We start from the raw sequence: 23,938 nt of genomic DNA on the forward strand, positions 1-23,938 counted from the left end.
AGCAGGTGTAACTGAGTCAGGTTTGTAGGCCTCCTTGCTCGCACACACTTTTATAGTTCTGCCCACAAATTTTCTATAGGATTGAGGTCAGGACTTTGATGGCCACTCCAATACCTTGACTTTGTCCTTAAGCCATTTTACCACAACTTTGGAAGTATGCTTGGGGTCATTGTCCATTTGGAAGACCCATTTGTGACCAAGCTTTAACTTCCTGACTGATGTCTTGAGATGTTGCTTCAATATATCCACATCATTTTCCTTCCTCATGATGTCACAACTTGGTCTTGGCTGATTTCTTTTGTTTTTCCCATGTCAAGCAAAGAGGCACTGAGTTTGAAATCAATTTAAATTACAGGTTGCAATGCAACAAAATAGGAAAAACGCCAAGGGGGATGAATACATTTGCAAGGCACTGTACTTCAGTCACTGTGTGACTGAATAATGAAACCACTTTACTAGCTAGCTACTTGTGTGACTGAATAATGAAACCACTTTACTAGCTAGCTACTCGTGTGACTGAATAATGAAACCACTTTACTAGCTAGCTACTCGTGTGACTGAATAATGAAACCACTTTACTAGCTAGCTACTCGTGTGACTGAATAATGAAACCACTTTACTAGCTAGCTACTCGTGTGACTGAATAATGAAACCACTTTACTAGCTAGCTACTCGTGTGACTGAATAATGAAACCACTTTACTAGCTAGCTACTCGTGTGACTGAATAATGAAACCACTTTACTAGCTAGCTACTCGTGTGACTGAATAATGAAACCACTTTACTAGCTAGCTACTTGTGTGACTGAATAATGAAACCACTTTACTAGCTAGCTACTTGTGTGACTGAATAATGAAACCACTTTACTAGCTAGCTACTTGTGTGACTGAATAATGAAACCACTTTACTAGCTAGCTACTTGTGTGACTGAATAATGAAACCACTTTACTAGCTAGCTACTTGTATGACTGAATAATGAAACCACTTTACTAGCTAGCTACTTGTGTGACTGAATAATGAAACCACTTTACTAGCTAGCTACTTGTGTGACTGAATAATGAAACCACTTTACTAGCTAGCTACTTGTGTGACTGAATAATGAAACCACTTTACTAGCTAGCTACTTGTGTGACTGAATAATGAAACCACTTTACTAGCTAGCTACTTGTATGACTGAATAATGAAACCACTTTACTAGCTAGCTACTTGTGTGACTGAATAATGAAACCACTTTACTAGCTAGCTACTTGTGTGACTGAATAATGAAACCACTTTACTAGCTAGCTACTTGTATGACTGAATAATGAAACCACTTTACTAGCTAGCTACTTGTGTGACTGAATAATGAAACCACTTTACTAGCTAGCTACTTGTGTGACTGAATAATGAAACCACTTTACTAGCTAGCTACTCGTGTGACTGAATAATGAAACCACTTTACTAGCTAGCTACTCGTGTGACTGAATAATGAATCCACTTTACTAGCTAGCTACTTGTATGACTGAATAATGAAACCACTTTACTAGCTAGCTACTCGTGTGACTGAATAATGAATCCACTTTACTAGCTAGCTATTTGTGTGACTGAATAATGAAACCACTTTACTAGCTAGCTACTTGTATGACTGAATAATGAAACCACTTTACTAGCTAGCTACTTGTGTGACAGGTTTATACTCTGTGTGAGGAGAGGTCAAAAAAAGGTGTGAATTCATGATATTACTGGACAGGTTTATACTCTGTGTGAATTCATTACTGGACAGGTTTATACTCTGTGTGAATTCATTACTGGACAGGTTTATACTCTGTGTGAATTCATTACTGGACAGGTTTATAGTCTGTGTGAATTCATTACTGGACAGGTTTATAGTCTGTGTGAATTCATGATATTACTGGACAGGTTTATACTCTGTGTGAATTCATGATATTACTGGACAGGTTTATACTCTGTGTGAATTCATGATATTACTGGACAGGTTTATACTCTGTGTGAATTCATGATATTACTGGACAGGTTTATACTCTGTGTGAATTCATGACATTACTGGACAGGTTTATACTCTGTGTGAATTCATGATATTACTGGACAGGTTTATACTCTGTGTGAATTCATGATATTACTGGACAGGTTTATACTCTGTGTGAATTCATGATATTACTGGACAGGTTTATACTCTGTGTGAATTCATGATATTACTGGACAGGTTTATACTCTGTGTGAATTCATTACTGGACAGGTTTATAGTCTGTGTGAATTCATTACTGGACAGGTTTATACTCTGTGTGAATTCATGACATTACTGGACAGGTTTATAGTCTGTGTTGTTTGTATCCATTGAGCCGGTTCTTTGTTTTTCTTATAGTGTGTGTGAGAGAGAATTTATGAGGCAGAATTAGTAGGCCTACTTGGAGCATTATTACGTTACAGGACTATTGTATTGATGAACTTGTTTATAATAAATATGACATTACAAACTTTCTGATACAGAATATTTTTGGTGTTTCAGTCCATTCATGGCTATTACATCCACATTGCTTAAAAAAATAATAATGAAAACATCGATAAATCGCGATTAACGACAGAATTGAACGTAATTAATAAAAATGAATGATTTGAATCGTTTGACAGCCCTAGACTTTAATAAGGACTATATCTCAGGTAGAAAACCTATGTATGGCTGCAGGTCTTACCATCTCCACCCAGGTGCCTCCGACAGGGATGAACTGCCCCTTCTTAACGTAGTGTTGGATCTGAGAGAACAGGCCTGGATACCAGCTCTTCACCCAGTCAAACTGCTGAGCCTGGAGAGAGGAGGAGAACAGGTGAGCGTGTATTAAAGGGGCAGTACCTGTGAACAGGTGAGCGTGTATTAAAGGGGCAGTACCTGTGAACAGGTGAGCGTGTATTAAAGGGGCAGTACCTGTGAACAGGTGAGCGTGTATTAAAGGGGCAGTACCTGTGAACAGGTGAAGACCATGTGAGGGTTCTTCTCCATCAGTCTGATCACAGTCACCCAGCTCCTGGCACACTTCCTGATGGTCTCCTCATAGGGCCACAGCCAGGCTAGATAGAGACAGAGCAGGATATTAATCAATACAACTTTCCAGAGGAGCAGCGGTACACAGAGGAGCAGAGGTACACAGAGGAGCAGCGGTACACAGAGGAGCAGCGGTACACAGAGGTGCAGCGGTACACAGAGGAGCAGAGGAGCAGCAGTACACAGAGGGGCAGCGGTACACAGAGGAGCAGCGGTACACAGAGGAGCAGAGGTACACAGAGGAGCAGCGGTACACAGAGGAGCAGAGGTACACAGAGGGGCAGCGGTACACAGAGGAGCAGCGGTACACAGAGGAGCAGCGGTACACAGAGGAGCAGCGGCACACAGAGGAGCAGCGGTACACAAAGGGGCAGCGGTACACAGAGGGGCAGCGGTACACAGAGGAGCAGCGGTACACAGAGGAGCAGAGGAGCAGCGGTACACAGAGGAGCAGAGGAGCAGCGGTACACAGAGGAGCAGAGGAGCAGCGGTACACAGAGGAGCAGCGGTACACAGAGGAGCAGAGGAGCAGCGGTACACAGAGGAGCAGAGGAGCAGCGGTACACAGAGGAGCAGAGGTACACAGAGGGGCAGCGGTACACAGAGGAGCAGCGGTACACAGAGGAGCAGCGGTACACAGAGGAGCAGCGGTACACAGAGGAGCAGCGGTACACAAAGGGGCAGCGGTACACAGAGGGGCAGCGGTACACAGAGGAGCAGCGGTACACAGAGGAGCAGAGGAGCAGCGGTACACAGAGGAGCAGAGGTACACAGAGGAGCAGCGGTACACAGAGGAGCAGAGGTACACAGAGGAGCAGCGGTACACAGAGGAGCAGAGGTACACAGAGGAGCAGCGGTACACAGAGGAGCAGCGGTACACAGAGGGGCAGCAGTACACAGAGGAGCAGCAGTACACAGAGGAGCAGAGGAGCAGCGGTACACAGAGGGGCAGCAGTACACAGAGGAGCAGCGGAGCAGCGGTACACAGAGGAGCAGAGGTACACAGAGGGGCAGAGGAGCAGCGGTACACAGAGGAGCAGTGGTACACAGAGGAGCAGCGGTACACAGAGGAGCAGCGGTACACAGAGGAGCAGCGGTACACAGAGGAGCAGAGGTACACAGAGGAGCAGCGGTACACAGAGGAGCAGAGGTACACAGAGGAGCAGCGGTACACAGAGGAGCAGCGGTACACAGAGGAGCAGCGGTACACAGAGGAGCAGCGGTACACAGTGGGGCAGCGGTACGCAGAGGAGCAGCGGTACACAGAGGAGTAGCGGTACACAGAGGAGCAGCGGTACACAGAGGAGCAGAGGTACACAGAGGAGCAGCGGTACACAGAGGGGCAGCGGAGCAGCGGTACACAGAGGAGCAGCGGAGCAGCGGTACACAGTGGAGCAGCGGTACACAGAGGGGCAGCGGTACACAGAGGAGCAGCGGTACACAGAGGAGCAGCGGTACACAGAGGAGCAGAGGTACACAGAGGAGCAGCGGTACACAGAGGAGCAGCGGTACACAGAGGAGCAGCGGTACACAGAGGAGCAGCGGTACACAGAGGAGCAGCGGTACACAGAGGAGCAGCGGTACACAGAGGAGCAGCGGTACACAGAGGAGCAGCGGTACACAGAGGAGCAGCGGTACACAGAGGAGCAGCGGTACACAGAGGAGCAGCGGTACACAGAGGAGCAGAGGTACACAGAGGAGCAGCGGTACACAGAGGAGCAGCGGTACACAGAGGAGCAGCGGTACACAGAGGAGCAGAGGAGCAGCAGTACACAGAGGAGCAGAGGAGCAGCGGTACACAGAGGAGCAGCAGTACACAGAGGAGCAGAGGAGCAGCGGTACACAGAGGAGCAGCAGTACACAGAGGAGCAGAGGAGCAGCAGTACACAGAGGAGCAGCGGTACACCACACACAGAGGGGCAGCGGTACACAGAGGAGCAGCGGTACACCACACACAGAGGAGCAGCGGTACACAGAGGAGCAGCGGTACACCACACACAGAGGAGCAGCGGTAGCCCACACACAGAGGAGCAGCGGTACACAGAGGAGCAGCGGTACACCACACACAGAGGGGCAGCGGTACACAGAGGAGCAGCAGTACACAGAGGAGCAGCGGTACACAGAGGAGCAGCGGTACACAGAGGAGCAGCGGTACACAGAGGAGCAGCAGTACACAGAGGAGCAGCGGTACACAGAGGAGCAGCGGTACACAGAGGAGCAGCGGTACACAGAGGAGCAGCGGTACACAGAGGAGCAGCGGTACACAGAGGAGCAGAGGAGCAGAGGTACACAGAGGAGCAGAGGTACACAGAGGAGCAGAGGTACACAGAGGAGCAGAGGTACACAGAGGAGCAGCGGTACACAGAGGAGCAGCGGTACACAGAGGAGCAGAGGTACACAGAGGAGCAGCGGTACACAGAGGAGCAGCGGAGCAGCAGTACACAGAGGAGCAGCGGAGCAGCGGTACACAGAGGAGCAGCGGTACACAGAGGAGCAGCGGTACACAGAGGAGCAGCGGTACACAGAGGAGCAGCGGTACACAGAGGGGCAGCGGTACACAGAGGGGCAGCGGTACACAGAGGAGCAGCGGTACACAGAGGAGCAGCGGTACACAGAGGGGCAGCGGTACACAGAGGAGCAGCGGTACACAGAGGAGCAGCGGTACACAGAGGAGCAGCGGTACACAGAGGAGCAGCGGTACACAGAGGAGCAGCGGTACACAGAGGAGCAGCGGTACACAGAGGAGCAGAGGAGCAGCGGTACACAGAGGAGCAGCGGTACACAGAGGAGCAGCGGTACACAGTGGAGCAGCGGTACACAGAGGAGCAGCGGTACCCATAGCGTGGACAGGGTCCCATAGCGTGGACAGGGTCCCATAGCGTGGACAGTGTCCCATAGCGTGGACAGGGTCCCATAGCGTGGACAGGGTCCCATAGCGTGGACAGGGTCCCATAGCGTGGACAGGGTCCCATAGCGTGGACAGGGTCCCATAGCGTGGACAGTGTCCCATAGCGTGGACAGGGTCCCATAGCGTGGACAGGGTCCCATAGCGTGGACAGTGTCCCATAGCGTGTACAGGGTCCCATAGCGTGGACAGGGTCCCATAGCGTGGACAGTGTCCCATAGCGTGGACAGGGTCCCATAGCGTGGACAGGGTCCCATAGCGTGGACAGGGTCCCATAGCGTGGACAGGGTCCCATAGCGTGGACAGGGTCCCATAGCGTGGACAGGGTCCCATAGCGTGGACAGGGTCCCATAGCGTGGACAGGGTCCCATAGCGTGGACAGGGTCCCATAGCGTGGACAGGGTCCCATAGCGTGGACAGGGTCCCATAGCGTGGACAGTGTCCCATAGCGTGGACAGTGTCCCATAGCGTGGACAGGGTCCCATAGCGTGGACAGGGTCCCATAGCGTGGACAGTGTCCCATAGCGTGGACAGGGTCCCATAGCGTGGACAGTGTCCCATAGCGTGGACAGTGTCCCATAGCGAGGACAGGGTCCCATAGCGTGGACAGGGTCCCATAGCGTGGACAGGGTCCCATAGCGTGGACAGGGTCCCATAGCGTGGACAGGGTCCCATAGCGTGGACAGGGTCCCATAGCGTGGACAGTGTCCCATAGCGTGTACAGTGTCCCATAGCGTGGACAGGGTCCCATAGCGTGGACAGTGTCCCATAGCGTGGACAGGGTCCCATAGCGTGGACAGGGTCCCATAGCGTGGACAGGGTCCCATAGCGTGGACAGGGTCCCATAGCGTGGACAGGGTCCCATAGCGTGGACAGGGTCCCATAGCGTGTACAGTGTCCCATAGCGTGTACAGTGTCCCATAGCGTGGACAGGGTCCCATAGCGTGGACAGTGTCCCATAGCGTGGACAGTGTCCCATAGCGTGGACAGGGTCCCATAGCGTGGACAGGGTCCCATAGCGTGGACAGGGTCCCATAGCGTGGACAGGGTCCCATAGCGTGGACAGTGTCCCATAGCGTGGACAGTGTCCCATAGCGTGGACAGGGTCCCATAGCGTGGACAGGGTCCCATAGCGTGGACAGGGTCCCATAGCGTGGACAGGGTCCCATAGCGTGGACAGTGTCCCATAGCGTGTACAGGGTCCCATAGCGTGGACAGTGTCCCATAGCGTGGACAGTGTCCCATAGCGTGGACAGGGTCCCATAGCGTGGACAGGGTCCCATAGCGTGGACAGGGTCCCATAGCGTGTACAGTGTCCCATAGCGTGGACAGGGTCCCATAGCGTGGACAGGGTCCCATAGCGTGGACAGGGTCCCATAGCGTGGACAGGGCCCCATAGCGTGGACAGGGTCCCATAGCGTGGACAGGGTCCCATAGCGTGGACAGGGTCCCATAGCGTGGACAGGGTCCCATAGCGTGGACAGTGTCCCATAGCGTGGACAGTGTCCCATAGCGTGGACAGGGTCCCATAGCGTGGACAGTGTCCCATAGCGTGGACAGGGTCCCATAGCGTGGACAGTGTCCCATAGCGTGGACAGGGTCCCATAGCGTGGACAGGGTCCCATAGCGTGGACAGGGTCCGATAGCGTGGACAGGGTCCCATAGCGTGGACAGGGTCCCATAGCGTGGACAGGGTCCGATAGCGTGGACAGGGTCCCATAGCGTGGACAGGGTCCCATAGCGTGGACAGGGTCCCATAGCGTGGACAGGGTCCCATAGCGTGGACAGGGTCCGATAGCGTGGACAGGGTCCCATAGCGTGGACAGTGTGGCAGAGAGAGATGTTCACCTGAGTCAATGTGGCAGTGTCCCATAGCGTGGACAGGGTCCCATAGCGTGGACAGTGTCCCATAGCGTGGACAGGGTCCCATAGCGTGGACAGGGTCCCATAGCGTGGACAGGGTCCCATAGCGTGGACAGGGTCCCATAGCGTGGACAGTGTCCCATAGCGTGGACAGTGTCCCATAGCGTGGACAGGGTCCCATAGCGTGGACAGGGTCCCATAGCGTGGACAGGGTCCCATAGCGTGGACAGTGTCCCATAGCGTGTACAGGGTCCCATAGCGTGGACAGGGTCCCATAGCGTGGACAGGGTCCCATAGCGTGGACAGGGTCCCATAGCGTGGACAGGGTCCCATAGCGTGGACAGGGTCCCATAGCGTGGACAGGGTCCCATAGCGTGGACAGGGTCCCATAGCGTGGACAGGGCCCCATAGCGTGGACAGGGTCCCATAGCGTGGACAGGGTCCCATAGCGTGGACAGGGTCCCATAGCGTGGACAGGGTCCCATAGCGTGGACAGTGTCCCATAGCGTGGACAGTGTCCCATAGCGTGGACAGGGTCCCATAGCGTGGACAGTGTCCCATAGCGTGGACAGGGTCCCATAGCGTGGACAGTGTCCCATAGCGTGGACAGGGTCCCATAGCGTGGACAGGGTCCCATAGCGTGGACAGGGTCCGATAGCGTGGACAGGGTCCCATAGCGTGGACAGGGTCCCATAGCGTGGACAGGGTCCGATAGCGTGGACAGGGTCCCATAGCGTGGACAGGGTCCCATAGCGTGGACAGGGTCCCATAGCGTGGACAGGGTCCCATAGCGTGGACAGGGTCCCATAGCGTGGACAGGGTCCGATAGCGTGGACAGGGTCCCATAGCGTGGACAGTGTGGCAGAGAGAGATGTTCACCTGAGTCAATGTGGCAGTGTCCCATAGCGTGGACAGTGTGCTGGCTGTCTCCATTCCTCTGGCTGAAGAACTTCTGAGCCAGACTTCGAGCCGCAGGAAATGAGCTGGGATTGGTCGGCTCACACAGGTTCACCATCTCATTGGCTGTGAACAGAGCCTGGTACCCTCGCTGTTCCCCCTCACCCAGCAACTGAGAGGAGGCAGAAGACAGAAGATCAACAGGCCAATGAGAAAGCAGGAACAAAACAGTAGAAACACACTGACTGAAGTTGACAGTTACACTTCATTCACAGTTAAATGTCACTATTCCATCTTCAGGTTAGGGTTTGGAGTCAATTCCAATTCAATTTAGTTAGTTTACTACTTCTGGAATTGACCCCACCCTGCTCCAGACATGACCTCTTGACCTACTAGTCCTGGAATTGACCCCACCCTGCTCCAGACATGACCTCTTGACCTACTAGTCCTGGGATTGACCCCACCCTGCTCCAGACATGACCTCTTGACCTACTAGTCCTGGAATTGACCCCACCCTGCTCCAGACATGACCTCTTGACCTACTAGTCCTGGAATTGACCCCACCCTGCTCCAGACTTGACCTCTTGACCTACTAGTCTTGGAATTGACCCCACCCTGCTCCAGACATGACCTCTTGACCTACTAGTCCTGGAATTGACCCCACGCTGCTCCAGACTTGACCTCTTGACCTACTAGTCCTGGGATTGACCCCACCCTGCTCCAGACATGACCTCTTGACCTACTAGTCCTGGAATTGACCCCACCCTGCTCCAGACATGACCTATTGACCTACTAGTCCTGGAATTGACCCCACCCTGCTCCAGACATGACCTCTTGACCTACTAGTCCTGGAATTGACCCCACCCTGCTCCAGACATGACCTCTTGACCTACTAGTCCTGGAATTGACCCCACCCTGCTCCAGACATGACCTCTTGACCTACTAGTCCTGGAATTGACCCCACCCTGATCCAGACATGACCTCTTGACCTACTAGTCCTGGAATTGACCCCACCCTGCTCCAGACATGACCTCTTGACCTACTAGTCCTGGAATTGACCCCACCCTGCTCCAGACATGACCTCTTGACCTACTAGTCCTGGAATTGACCCCACCCTGCTCCAGACATGACCTCTTGACCTACTAGTCCTGGAATTGACCCCACCCTGCTCCAGACATGACCTCTTGACCTACTAGTCCTGGAATTGACCCCACCCTGCTCCAGACATGACCTCTTGACCTACTAGTCCTGGAATTGACCCCACCCTGCTCCAGACATGACCTCTTGACCTACTACTCCTGGAATTGACCCCCCCCTGATCCAGACATGACCTCTTGACCTTCACATCCTATTAGGTAGTACCATGACATTACAGAATACTGATATCCCAACATACCTTGACCATGTCAACCAGCATCTCCAAATCGGTCAGCAGCTCCCTGACTTCCTGCTTAAACACCACAAGCTCGGCCTTCTGGACAGAGTACTTCCTGTCTGGGTCAGGTGCTGCAATCATGGATCCCTTTCCCGCTCCGAAAAGACTGTTACACGCCAACTCCACATACAGGGAGATGCTAAAAGAGACAGAAGACAGGACAGACTACGGTTTACAACGCAGAACTAGAACACACTGAGGCGATCACAGATTCCTGACTCGCTGCAAACAAGACTGTTACGCGCCAACTCAATGTCGAGCTGGGCTGTCCCCGACTAAAAAAAAACTTAAGTCGACCGAGAGCCTCCTGTTGATTGGTTGAAATGTTTCAACGTATATCTTTCCATATCTTGACACAGCCTATGTGTTTTAATCAAATCAACTATATTCACTGAGCTATATTTTATATTTGAGATTCTTTAAAAGTAGCCACCCTTTGCCGGCCACACAAGGATTTCAAATGGCAGAAAAATCCCTGAAGAGCGTCTGTTAAATGACTAAAATGTCAAATGTAAAATGAATTGAACCCAGACAGGATGTAGAACCCACTAACCTGTGTGGATCATCATCCTTCAGTCAGGATGTAGAACCCACTAACCTGTGTGGATCATCATCCTCCAGACAGGATGTAGAACCCACTAACCTGTGTGGATCATCCTCCAGACAGTCAGGATGTAGAACCCACTAACCTGTGTGGATCATCATCCTCCAGACAGGATGTAGAACCCACTAACCTGTGTGGATCATCATCCTCCAGACAGGATGTAGAACCCACTAACCTGTGTGGATCATCATCCTTCAGTCAGGATGTAGAACCCACTAACCTGTGTGGATCATCATCCTTCAGTCAGGATGTAGAACCCACTAACCTGTGTGGATCATCATCCTTCAGACAGGATGTAGAACCCACTAACCTGTGTGGATCATCATCCTCCAGTCAGGATGTAGAACCCACTAACCTGTGTGGATCATCATCCTCCAGACAGGCAGGATGTAGAACCCACTAACCTGTGTGGATCATCATCCTCCAGACAGTCAGGATGTAGAACCCACTAACCTGTGTGGATCATCATCCTTCAGACAGGATGTAGAACCCACTAACCTGTGTGGATCATCATCCTCCAGACAGGATGTAGAACCCACTAACCTGTGTGGATCATCATCCTCCAGACAGGATGTAGAACCCACTAACCTGTGTGGATCATCATCCTCCAGACAGGATGTAGAACCCACTAACCTGTGTGGATCATCATCCTCCAGTCAGGATGTAGAACCCACTAACCTGTGTGGATCATCATCCTCCAGACAGGCAGGATGTAGAACCCACTAACCTGTGTGGATCATCATCCTCCAGACAGACAGGATGTAGAACCCACTAACCTGTGTGGATCATCATCCTCCAGACAGTCAGGATGTAGAACCCACTAACCTGTGTGGATCATCATCCTTCAGACAGGATGTAGAACCCACTAACCTGTGTGGATCATCATCCTTCAGACAGGATGTAGAACCCACTAACCTGTGTGGATCATCATCCTTCAGACAGACAGGATGTAGAACCCACTAACCTGTGTGGATCATCATCCTCCAGTCAGGATGTAGAACCCACTAACCTGTGTGGATCATCATCCTCCAGACAGTCAGGATGTAGAACCCACTAACCTGTGTGGATCATCATCCTCCAGACAGGATGTAGAACCCACTAACCTGTGTGGATCATCATCCTCCAGTCAGGATGTAGAACCCACTAACCTGTGTGGATCATCATCATCCAGACAGGATGTAGAACCCACTAACCTGTGTGGATCATCATCATCCAGACAGGATGTAGAACCCACTAACCTGTGTGGATCATCATCATCCAGACAGGATGTAGAACCCACTAACCTGTGTGGATCATCATCCTCCAGACAGGATGTAGAACCCACTAACCTGTGTGGATCATCATCCTCCAGACAGATAGGATGTAGAACCCACTAACCTGTGTGGATCATCATCCTCCAGACAGGATGTAGAACCCACTAACCTGTGTGGATCATCATCCTCCAGACAGGATGTAGAACCCACTAACCTGTGTGGATCATCATCCTCCAGACAGGATGTAGAACCCACTAACCTGTGTGGATCATCATCCTCCAGACAGGATGTAGAACCCACTAACCTGTGTGGATCATCCTCCAGACAGTCAGGATGTAGAACCCACTAACCTGTGTGGATCATCATCCTCCAGACAGTCAGGATGTAGAACCCACTAACCTGTGTGGATCATCATCCTCCAGACAGTCAGGATGTAGAACCCACTAACCTGTGTGGATCATCATCCTCCAGACAGGATGTAGAACCCACTAACCTGTGTGGATCATCATCCTTCAGACAGGATGTAGAACCCACTAACCTGTGTGGATCATCATCCTCCAGACAGGATGTAGAACCCACTAACCTGTGTGGATCATCATCCTCCAGACAGGATGTAGAACCCACTAACCTGTGTGGATCATCATCCTCCAGACAGTCAGGATGTAGAACCCACTAACCTGTGTGGATCATCATCCTCCAGACAGGATGTAGAACCCACTAACCTGTGTGGATCATCATCCTCCAGACAGGATGTAGAACCCACTAACCTGTGTGGATCATCATCCTCCAGACAGGATGAAGAACCCACTAACCTGTGTGGATCATCATCCTCCAGACAGTCAGGATGTAGAACCCACTAACTTGTGTGGATCATCATCCTCCAGACAGGATGTAGAACCCACTAACCTGTGTGGATCATCATCCTCCAGACAGGATGTAGAACCCACTAACCTGTGTGGATCATCATCCTCCAGACAGACAGGATGTAGAACCCACTAACCTGTGTAGATCATCATCCTCCAGACAGGATGTAGAACCCACTAACCTGTGTGGATCATCATCCTCCAGACAGGATGTAGAACCCACTAACCTGTGTGGATCATCATCCTCCAGACAGGATGTAGAACCCACTAACCTGTGTGGATCATCATCCTCCAGACAGGATGTAGAACCCACTAACCTGTGTGGATCATCATCCTCCAGACAGGATGTAGAACCCACTAACCTGTGTGGATCATCATCCTCCAGACAGGATGTAGAACCCACTAACCTGTGTGGATCATCATCCTCCAGACAGGATGTAGAACCCACTAACCTGTGTGGATCATCATCCTCCAGACAGGATGTAGAACCCACTAACCTGTGTGGATCATCATCCTCCAGTCAGGATGTAGAACCCACTAACCTGTGTGGATCATCATCCTCCAGACAGGATGTAGAACCCACTAACCTGTGTGGATCATCATCCTCCAGACAGGATGTAGAACCCACTAACCTGTGTGGATCATCATCCTCCAGACAGGATGTAGAACCCACTAACCTGTGTGGATCATCATCCTCCAGACAGGATGTAGAACCCACTAACCTGTGTGGATCATCATCCTCCAGACAGGATGTAGAACCCACTAACCTGTGTGGATCATCATCCTCCAGACAGGATGTAGAACCCACTAACCTGTGTGGATCATCATCCTCCAGACAGGATGTAGAACCCACTAACCTGTGTGGATCATCATCATCCAGACAGGATGTAGAACCCACTAACCTGTGTGGATCATCATCCTCCAGACAGGATGTAGAACCCACTAACCTGTGTGGATCGTCATCCTCCAGACAGGATGTAGAACCCACTAACCTGTGTGGATCATCATCCTCCAGACAGACAGGATGTAGAACCCACTAACCTGTGTGGATCATCATCCTCCAGACAGGATGTAGAACCCACTAACCTGTGTGGATCATCATCCTCCAGACAGGATGTAGAACCCACTAACCTGTGTGGATCATCATCCTCCAGACAGACAGGATGTAGAACCCACTAACCTGTGTGGATCATCATCCTCCAGACAGGATGTAGAACCCACTAACCTGTGTAGATCATCATCCTCCAGACAGGATGTAGAACCCACTAACCTGTGTAGATCATCATCCTCCAGACAGGATGTAGAACCCACTAACCTGTGTAGATCATCATCCTCCAGACAGGATGTAGAACCCACTAACCTGTGTGGATCATCATCCTCCAGACAGACAGGATGTAGAACCCACTAACCTGTGTGGATCATCATCCTCCAGACAGACAGGATGTAGAACCCACTAACCTGTGTGGATCATCATCCTCCAGACAGACAGGATGTAGAACCCACTAACCTGTGTGGATCATCATCCTCCAGACAGACAGGATGTAGAACCCACTAACCTGTGTGGATCATCATCCTTCAGACACTCAGTCAAGATGTAGCTGGTCTTCTCCCCTTCTTTGGTCAACCCCTGTCAACCAAATAATAACATCAAGGTCAACCCCTGTCAACCATGGTGGATGAGGTACTGTAGTGTTATGGTGGATGAGGTACTGTAGTGTTATGGTGGATGAGGTACTGTAGTGTTATGGTGGATGAGGTACTGTAGTGTTATGGGGGATGAGGTACTGTAGTGTTATGGGGGATGAGGTACTGTAGTGTTATGGTGGATGAGGTACTGTAGTGTTATGGTGGATGAGGTACTGTAGTGTTATGGGGGATGAGGTACTGTAGTGTTATGGTGGATGAGGTACTGTAGTGTTATGGTGGATGAGGTACTGTAGTGTTATGGGGGATGAGGTAGTGTTATGGTGGATGAGGTACTGTAGTGTTATAATGGATGAGGTACTGTAGTGTTATGGTGGATGAGGTACTGTAGTGTTATGGTGGATGAGGTACTGTAGTGTTATGGTGGATGAGGTACTGTAGTGTTATGGGGGATGAGGTACGGTAGTGTTATGGTGGATGAGGTACTGTAGTGTTATGGGGGATGAGGTACTGTAGTGTTATGGTGGATGAGGTACTGTAGTGTTATGGGGGATGAGGTAGTGTTATGGTGGATGAGGTACTGTAGTGTTATGGTGGATGAGGTACTGTAGTGTTATGGGGGATGAGGTAGTGTTATGGTGGATGAGGTACTGTAGTGTTATGGTGGATGAGGTACTGTAGTGTTATGGTGGATGAGGTACTGTAGTGTTATGGTGGATGAGGTACTGTAGTGTTATGGTGGATGAGGTACTGTAGTGTTATGGTGGATGAGGTACTGTAGTGTTATGGTGGATGAGGTACTGTAGTGTTATGGTGGATGAGGTACCGTAGTGTTATGGTGGATGAGGTACCGTAGTGTTATGGTGGATGAGGTACCGTAGTGTTAAGGTGGATGAGGTACTGTAGTGTTATGGTGGATGAGGTACCGTAGTGTTATGGTGGATGAGGTACCGTAGTGTTATGGTGGATGAGGTACTGTAGTGTTATGGTGGATGAGGTACTGTAGTGTTATGGTGGATGAGGTACCGTAGTGTTATGGTGGATGAGGTACCGTAGTGTTATGGTGGATGAGGTTCTGTAGTGTTATGGTGGATGAGGTACCGTAGTGTTATGGTGGATGGGGTACTGTAGTGTTATGGTGGATGAGGTACTGTAGTGTTATGGTGGATGAGGTACTGTAGTGTTATGGTGGATGAGGTACTGTAGTGTTATGGTGGATGAGGTACTGTAGTGTTATGGTGGATGAGGTACTGTAGTGTTATGGTGGATGAGGTACCGTAGTGTTATGGTGGATGAGGTACCGTAGTGTTATGGTGGATGAGGTACTGTAGTGTTATGGTGGTTGAGGTACCGTAGTGTTATGGTGGATGAGGTACCGTAGTGTTATGGGGGATGAGGTACCGTAGTGTTATGGTGGATGAGGTATGGCTGGGTTGTATATAATGGTATGGATGAGGTACTGTGGTGTTATGGTGGATAAGGTACTGTAGTGTTATGGTGGATGAGGTATGGCTGGGTTGTATATAATGGTATGGATGAGGTACTGTAGTGTTATAATGGATGAGGTACTGTAGCGTTATGGTGGATGAGGTATGGCTGGGTTGTATATAATGGTATGGATGAGGTACTGTAGTGTTATGGTGGATGAGGTACTGTAGTGTTATGGTGGATGAGGTACCGTAGTGTTATGGTGGATGAGGTACCGTAGTGTTATGGTGGATGAGGTACTGTAGTGTTATGGTGGATGAGGTACTGTAGTGTTATGGTGGATGAGGTACTGTAGTGTTATGGTGGATGAGGTACTGTAGTGTTATGGTGGATGAGGTACTGTAGTGTTATGGTGGATGAGGTACTGTAGTGTTATGGTGGATGAGGTACTGTAGTGTTATGGTGGATGAGGTACCGTAGTGTTATGGTGGATGAGGTACCGTAGTGTTATGGTGGATGAGGTACTGTAGTGTTATGGTGGTTGAGGTACCGTAGTGTTATGGTGGATGAGGTACCGTAGTGTTATGGGGGATGAGGTACCGTAGTGTTATGGTGGATGAGGTATGGCTGGGTTGTATATAATGGTATGGATGAGGTACTGTAGTGTTATGGTGGATAAGGTACTGTAGTGTTATGGTGGATGAGGTATGGCTGGGTTGTATATAATGGTATGGATGAGGTACTGTAGTGTTATAATGGATGAGGTACTGTAGCGTTATGGTGGATGAGGTATGGCTGGGTTGTATATAATGGTATGGATGAGGTACTGTAGTGTTATGGTGGATGAGGTACTGTAGTGTTATGGTGGATGAGGTACCGTAGTGTTATGGTGGATGAGGTACCGTAGTGTTATGGTGGATGAGGTACTGTAGTGTTATGGTGGATGAGGTACTGTAGTGTTATGGTGGATGAGGTACCGTAGTGTTATGGTGGATGAGGTACTGTAGTGTTATGGTGGATGAGGTACCGTAGTGTTATGGTGGATGAGGTACCGTAGTGTTATGGTGGATGAGGTACCGTAGTGTTATGGTGGATGAGGTACCGTAGTGTTATGGTGGATGAGGTACCGTAGTGTTATGGTGGATGAGGTACCGTAGTGTTATGGGGGATGAGGTACCGTATTGTTATGGTGGATGAGGTACTGTAGTGTTATGGTGGATGAGGTACCGTAGTGTTATGGTGGATGAGGTACCGTAGTGTTATGGTGGATGAGGTACCGTAGTGTTATGGGGGATGAGGTACTGTAGTGTTATGGTGGATGAGGTACTGTAGTGTTATGGGGGATGAGGTACTGTAGTGTTATGGTGGATGAGGTACTGTAGTGTTATGGTGGATGAGGTACTGTAGTGTTATGGGGATGAGGTACTGTAGTGTTATGGTGGATGAGGTACTGTAGTGTTATGGGGGATGAGGTACTGTAGTGTTATGGTGGATGAGGTACTGTAGTGTTATGGTGGATGAGGTACTGTAGTTTTTTAGGGGATGAGTAACTGTAGTGTTATGGGGGATGAGGTACTGTAGTGTTATGGTGGATGAGGTACTGTAGTGTTATGGTGGATGAGGTACTGTAGTGTTATGGTGGATGAGGTACTGTAGTGTTATGGTGGATGAGGTACTGTAGTGTTATGGTGGATGAGGTACCGTAGTGTTATGGTGGATGAGGTACCGTAGTGTTATGGTGGATGAGGTACCGTAGTGTTATGGTGGATGAGGTACTGTAGTGTTATGGTGGATGAGGTACTGTAGTGTTATGGTGGATGAGGTACTGTAGTGTTATGGTGGATGAGGTACCGTAGTGTTATGGTGGATGAGGTACCGTAGTGTTATGGTGGATGAGGTACCGTAGTGTTATGGTGGATGAGGTACCGTAGTGTTATGGTGGATGAGGTACTGTAGTGTTATGGTGGATGAGGTACTGTAGTGTTATGGTGGTTGAGGTACCGTAGTGTTATGGTGGATGAGGTACCGTAGTGTTATGGTGGATGAGGTACCGTAGTGTTATGGTGGATGAGGTACCGTAGTGTTATGGTGGATGAGGTACCGTAGTGTTATGGTGGATGAGGTACTGTAGTGTTATGGTGGATGAGGTACCGTAGTGTTATGGTGGATGAGGTACCGTAGTGTTATGGTGGATGAGGTACCGTAGTGTTATGGTGGATGAGGTACCGTAGTGTTATGGTGGATGAGGTACTGTAGTGTTATGGTGGATGTGGTACTGTAGTGTTATGGTGGATGAGGTACTGTAGTGTTATGGTGGATGAGGTACTGTAGTGTTATGGTGGATGAGGTACAGTAGTGTTATGGTGGATGAGGTACCGTAGTGTTATGGGGGATGAGGTACCGTAGTGTTATGGGGGATGAGGTACAGTAGTGTTATGGTGGATGAGGTACCGTAGTGTTATGGGGGATGAGGTACTGTAGTGTTATGGTGGATGAGGTACTGTAGTGTTATGGTGGATGAGGTACTGTAGTGTTATGGTGGATGAGGTACTGTAGTGTTATGGTGGATGAGGTACTGTAGTGTTATGGTGGATGAGGTACTGTAGTGTTATGGTGGATGAGGTACTGTAGTGTTATGGTGGATGAGGTACTGTAGTGTTATGGTGGATGAGGTACCGTAGTGTTATGGGGGATGAGGTACTGTAGTGTTATGGTGGATGAGGTACCGTAGTGTTATGGTGGATGAGGTACTGTAGTGTTATGGTGGATGAGACTAGTTTGTTGAGGTACTGTAGTGTTATAATGGATGAGGTACTGTAGTGTTATGGTGGATGAGACTAGTCTGTTGAGGTACTGTAGTGTTATAATGGATGAGGTACTGTAGTGTTATGGTGGATGAGGTACCGTAGTGTTATGGGGGATGAGGTACCGTAGTGTTATGGGGGATGAGGTACTGTAGTGTTATGGGGGATGAGGTACCGTAGTGTTATGGGGGATGAGGTACTGTAGTGTTATGGGGGATGAGGTACTGTAGTGTTATGGGGGATGATGTACTGTAGTGTTATGGTGGATGAGGTACTGTAGTGTTATGGTGGATGAGGTACTGTAGTGTTATGGTGGATGAGGTTCTGTAGTGTTATGGTGGATGAGGTACTGTAGTGTTATGGTGGATGAGGTACTGTAGTGTTATGGTGGATGAGGTACCGTAGTGTTATGGTGGATGGGGTACTGTAGTGTTATGGTGGATGAGGTACCGTAGTGTTATGGTGGATGGGGTACTGTAGTGTTATGGTGGATGAGGTACCGTAGTGTTATGGTGGATGAGGTACCGTAGTGTTATGGTGGATGAGGTACTGTAGTGTTATGGTGGATGAGGTACTGTAGTGTTATGGTGGATGAGGTACTGTAGTGTTATGGTGGATGAGGTACTGTAGTGTTATGGTGGATGAGGTACTGTAGTGTTATGGTGGATGAGGTACCGTAGTGTTATGGTGGATGGGGTACTGTAGTGTTATGGTGGATGAGGTACCGTAGTGTTATGGTGGATGAGGTACCGTAGTGTTATGGGGGATGAGGTACTGTAGTGTTATGGTGGATGAGGTACTGTAGTGTTATGGTGGATGAGGTACTGTAGTGTTATGGTGGATGAGGTACTGTAGTGTTATGGTGGATGAGGTACCGTAGTGTTATAATGGATGAGGTACCGTAGTGTTATGGTGGATGAGGTACTGTAGTGTTATGGTGGATGAGGTACTGTAGTGTTATGGTGGTTGAGGTACCGTAGTGTTATGGTGGATGAGGTACCGTAGTGTTATGGGGGATGAGGTACTGTAGCGTTATGGTGGATGAGGTACCGTAGTGTTATGGTGGATGAGGTATGGCTGGGTTGTATATAATGGTATGGATGAGGTACTGTAGTGTTATGGTGGATGAGGTACTGTAGTGTTATGGTGGATGAGGTACTGTAGTGTTATGGTGGATGAGGTACTGTAGTGTTATAATGGATGAGGTACTGTAGTGTTATGGGGGATGAGGTACTGTAGTGTTATGGTGGATGAGGTACTGTAGTGTTATGGTGGATGAGGTACTGTAGTGTTATAATGGATGAGGTACTGTAGTGTTATGGTGGATGAGGTACTGTAGTGTTATAATGGATGAGGTTCTGTAGTGTTATGGTGGATGAGGTACTGTAGTGTTATGGTGGATGAGGTACTGTAGTGTTATGGTGGATGAGTTACTGTAGTGTTATGGTGGATGAGGTACTGTAGTGTTATGGTGGATGAGGTACTGTAGTGTTATAATGGATGAGGTATCGTAGTGTTATGGGGGATGAGGTACTGTAGTGTTATGGTGGATGAGGTACTGTAGTGTTATGGTGGATGAGGTACTGTAGTGTTATAATGGATGAGGTACTGTAGTGTTATGGTGGATGAGGTACTGTAGTGTTATAATGGATGAGGTACCGTAGTGTTATGGTGGATGAGGTACTGTAGTGTTATGGTGGATGAGGTACTGTAGTGTTATGGTGGATGAGGTACTGTAGTGTTATGGTGGATGAGGTACTGTAGTGTTATGGGGGATGAGGTACTGTAGTGTTATGGTGGATGAGGTACCGTAGTGTTATAATGGATGAGGTACTGTAGTGTTATAATGGATGAGGTACTGTAGTGTTATAATGGATGAGGTACTGTAGTGTTATGGTGGATGAGGTACTGTAGTGTTATGGTGGATGAGGTACTGTAGTGTTATAATGGATGAGGTACTGTAGTGTTATGGTGGATGAGGTACTGTAGTGTTATAATGGATGAGGTACTGTAGTGTTATAATGGATGAGGTTCTGTAGTGTTATGGTGGATGAGGTACTGTAGTGTTATGGTGGATGAGGTACTGTAGTGTTATAATGGATGAGGTACTGTAGTGTTATAATGGATGAGGTACCGTAGTGTTATAATGGATGAGGTTCTGTAGTGTTATAATGGATGAGGTACTGTAGTGTTATAATGAATGAGGTTCTGTAGTGTTATGGTGGATGAGGTACCGTAGTGTTATAATGGATGAGGTTCTGTAGTGTTATAATGGATGAGGTTCTGTAGTGTTATAATGGATGAGGTATGGCTGGGTTATATATAATGGTATTGGATGTGGTTGTATATCTTTTGGTACCTGTACAGGCTGCTCATCCCTCCAGACCATGGCCTCTCCATCACTCTCCCAGCTCAGATGGACCTGCTTCCCTCTCCAGGAGTCTGGGATCCTCAGAGAGACTTTAAACCAGCACGTCCACCATCTGGAATAAAACATGACTCATATTTGTTTTTTGGTTCACTGGTTTGTTCGTTATTTTGCACGCTCATTCACTAACTCACTCCACTAATTCACTCATTCATGGTATTTAACCAAACAATATGCCGGTCCTTACGTAGGTCCAAAGGTCTCCCCAACTTGATAAGGCTGAAAGTTCTGTTTGACGGCTTCCAGGAATGGGATCCGCTGCTGTGACAGAGAGGAGGAGATGGACTCCAGGGGACAGGTGTCTCCATATAGTCTGGAAAGAAGTCGTGTTGTAGGAAACATGTTTTCACATGACCCAGATCGCCACAGAAAGGGCTGTCAGTGTCATCATAGCTAGATCCAGAAAGCGGATTCATTCATTACCCAGAAAACAATAGTTATTACAAGGAGCAGTTTCTCTCTTTGCCTTGGTGCTTTCATCCATTTTACACAATAAATTCAACTTCCATCTGCCCAACAAAACATAGCTACTTAGCGGGCATAACGAGTGGGTAATGGGCATGCATTTTATTGCACTTGGCTGCTAGTTAGCTAATAAATACCATTTACCTTCCCCTAAGGTTGCAGTCGGTGAAATAAATCTCAGATATGAATTTCTCCGCTCGTTCCAGAAGAGTCCGTCGGTTCTTCAGTACCGGTTGATGATACATCGCTAATAATATCTCTGGTCAATGTTTGAAGAATCAATGAATTATTCCACTGTGTCGCGTGAAGTTTAGAGAAACAACAAGGAAGTGACCATGCGGACCCGGAAGTACAATCTAAATGATATTGTCATTACGTAGATCAGTCGCTAGATGTCGCTGTTGTTAACGTGTCACTAACGTTCTAGGCCGTATGATTAGCCCTCCGTTACCATACTATTTAGGGGTGAGTCATCTTACTGCATAGTGCACTAGCAATTGTATGATATGAGAAAGAATATCAAATGTCAACATTTATTTAAGCTAAAGGTTCTGGAAAACGATACACATAGTTATGTTATTCATGTCAAATGTGACAACTAGCACTGAGAGGCTGAGTACACCATTCCCATTACCTTAATGGTCCTTCCAAAATCAGAAGTGCCTATGTAGTTGGTACATGTTATAATCTGTAGCTGGTACATGTTATAATCTGTAGCTGGTACATGTTATAATCTGTAGCTGATACATGTTATAATCTGTAGTTGGTACATGTTATAATCTGTAACTGATACATGTTATAATCTGTAGTTGGTACATGTTATAATCTGTAGCTGGTACATGTTATAATCTGTAGTTGGTACATGTTATAATCTGTAGCTGGTACATGTTATAATCTGTAGCTGGTACATGTTATAATCTGTAGCTGGTACATGTTATAATCTGTAGCTGGTACATGTTATAATCTGTAGTTGGTACATGTTATCATCTGTAGTTGGTACATGTTATAATCTGTAGCTGGTACATGTTATAATCTGTAGCTGGTACATGTTATAATCTGTAGTTGGTACATGTTATAATCTGTAGCTGGTACATGTTATAATCTGTAGTTGGTACATGTTATAATCTGTAGCTGATACATGTTATAATCTGTAGTTGGTACATGTTATAATCTGTAACTGATACATGTTATAATCTGTAGTTGGTACATGTTATAATCTGTAGCTGGTACATGTTATAATCTGTAGTTGGTACATGTTATAATCTGTAGTTGGTACATGTTATAATCTGTAGTTGGTACATGTTATAATATGTAGTTGGTACATGTTATCATCTGTAGTTGGTACATGTTATAATCTGTACATGTTATAATCTGTAGCTGGTAAATGTTATAATCTGTAGTTGGTAAATGTTATAATCTGTAGCTGGTACATGTTATAATCTGTAGCTGGTACATGTTATAATCTGTAGCTGGTACATGTTATAATCTGTAGCTGGTACATGTTATAATCTGTAGTTGGTACATGTTATAATCTGTAGCTGGTACATGTTATAATCTGTAGTTGGTACATGTTATAATCTGTAGTTGGTACATGTTATCATCTGTAGTTGGTACATGTTATAATCTGTAGTTGGTACATGTTATAATCTGTAGTTGGTACATGTTATAATCTGTAGCTGGTACATGTTATAATCTGTAGCTGGTACATGTTATAATCTGTAGCTGGTACATGTTATAATCTGTAGTTGGTACATGTTATAATCTGTAGTTGGTACATGTTATCATCTGTAGTTGGTACATGTTATAATCTGTAGTTGGTACATGTTATAATCTGTAGTTGGTACATGTTATAATCTGTAGCTGGTACATGTTATAATCTGTAGCTGATACATGTTATAATCTGTAGTTGGTACATGTTATAATCTGTAGCTGGTACATGTTATAATCTGTAGCTGGTACATGTTATAATCTGTAGCTGATACATGTTATAATCTGTAGCTGGTACATGTTATAATCTGTAGCTGGTACATGTTATAATCTGTAGTTGGTACATGTTATAATCTGTAGTTGGTACATGTTATAATCTGTAGTTGGTATATGTTATAATCTGTAGCTGGTACATGTTATATATTATCACTGCATATTTGCTATAGGCCCAATACATTATCTCTCCATATTGGCTATGCTCAGTAGGTTATAGACCCAATACATTATCACTGTATATTGGCTATGCTCAGTTGGCTATAGGCCCAATACATTATCTCTCCATATTGGCTATGCTCAGTAGGTTATAGACCCAATACATTATCACTG

The 23,938-nt window shown here is 47.8% G+C and overlaps 1 protein-coding gene across 5 annotated transcripts in view; it reads right to left on the minus strand.

Annotated features, from left to right (window-relative positions):
- man2c1 (mannosidase, alpha, class 2C, member 1) overlaps positions 1-21,966 on the minus strand; it is a 119,641-nt gene extending 97,675 nt beyond the window's left edge. For 2 of the 5 annotated variants that reach the window (XM_055910023.1, XM_055910026.1), the window contains exons 1-8: positions 21,770-21,966; positions 21,348-21,473; positions 21,092-21,215; positions 14,413-14,483; positions 10,098-10,275; positions 8,684-8,873; positions 2,956-3,062; positions 2,690-2,800 (exon numbers count right to left, since the gene is read on the minus strand). In XM_055910023.1, coding sequence (XP_055765998.1) covers positions 2,690-2,800; positions 2,956-3,062; positions 8,684-8,873; positions 10,098-10,275; positions 14,413-14,483; positions 21,092-21,215; positions 21,348-21,473; positions 21,770-21,870 — 1,008 coding nt within the window. In that variant the 5' untranslated portion in view covers positions 21,871-21,966. Of the gene's footprint in view, positions 1-2,689; positions 2,801-2,955; positions 3,063-7,789; positions 7,820-8,683; positions 8,874-10,097; positions 10,276-10,689; positions 10,707-11,005; positions 11,039-14,412; positions 14,484-21,091; positions 21,216-21,347; positions 21,474-21,769 lie in introns of those variants that run through there. The other 3 variants (XM_055910024.1, XM_055910025.1, XM_055910027.1) reach the window with 3 other exon arrangements.
- Between the last annotated feature and the right edge of the window lie 1,972 nt (positions 21,967-23,938).

Source organism: Salvelinus fontinalis, unplaced genomic scaffold, assembly GCF_029448725.1.
Source record: "Salvelinus fontinalis isolate EN_2023a unplaced genomic scaffold, ASM2944872v1 scaffold_0001, whole genome shotgun sequence".
Classification (NCBI taxonomy): Eukaryota; Metazoa; Chordata; class Actinopteri; order Salmoniformes; family Salmonidae; genus Salvelinus; species Salvelinus fontinalis.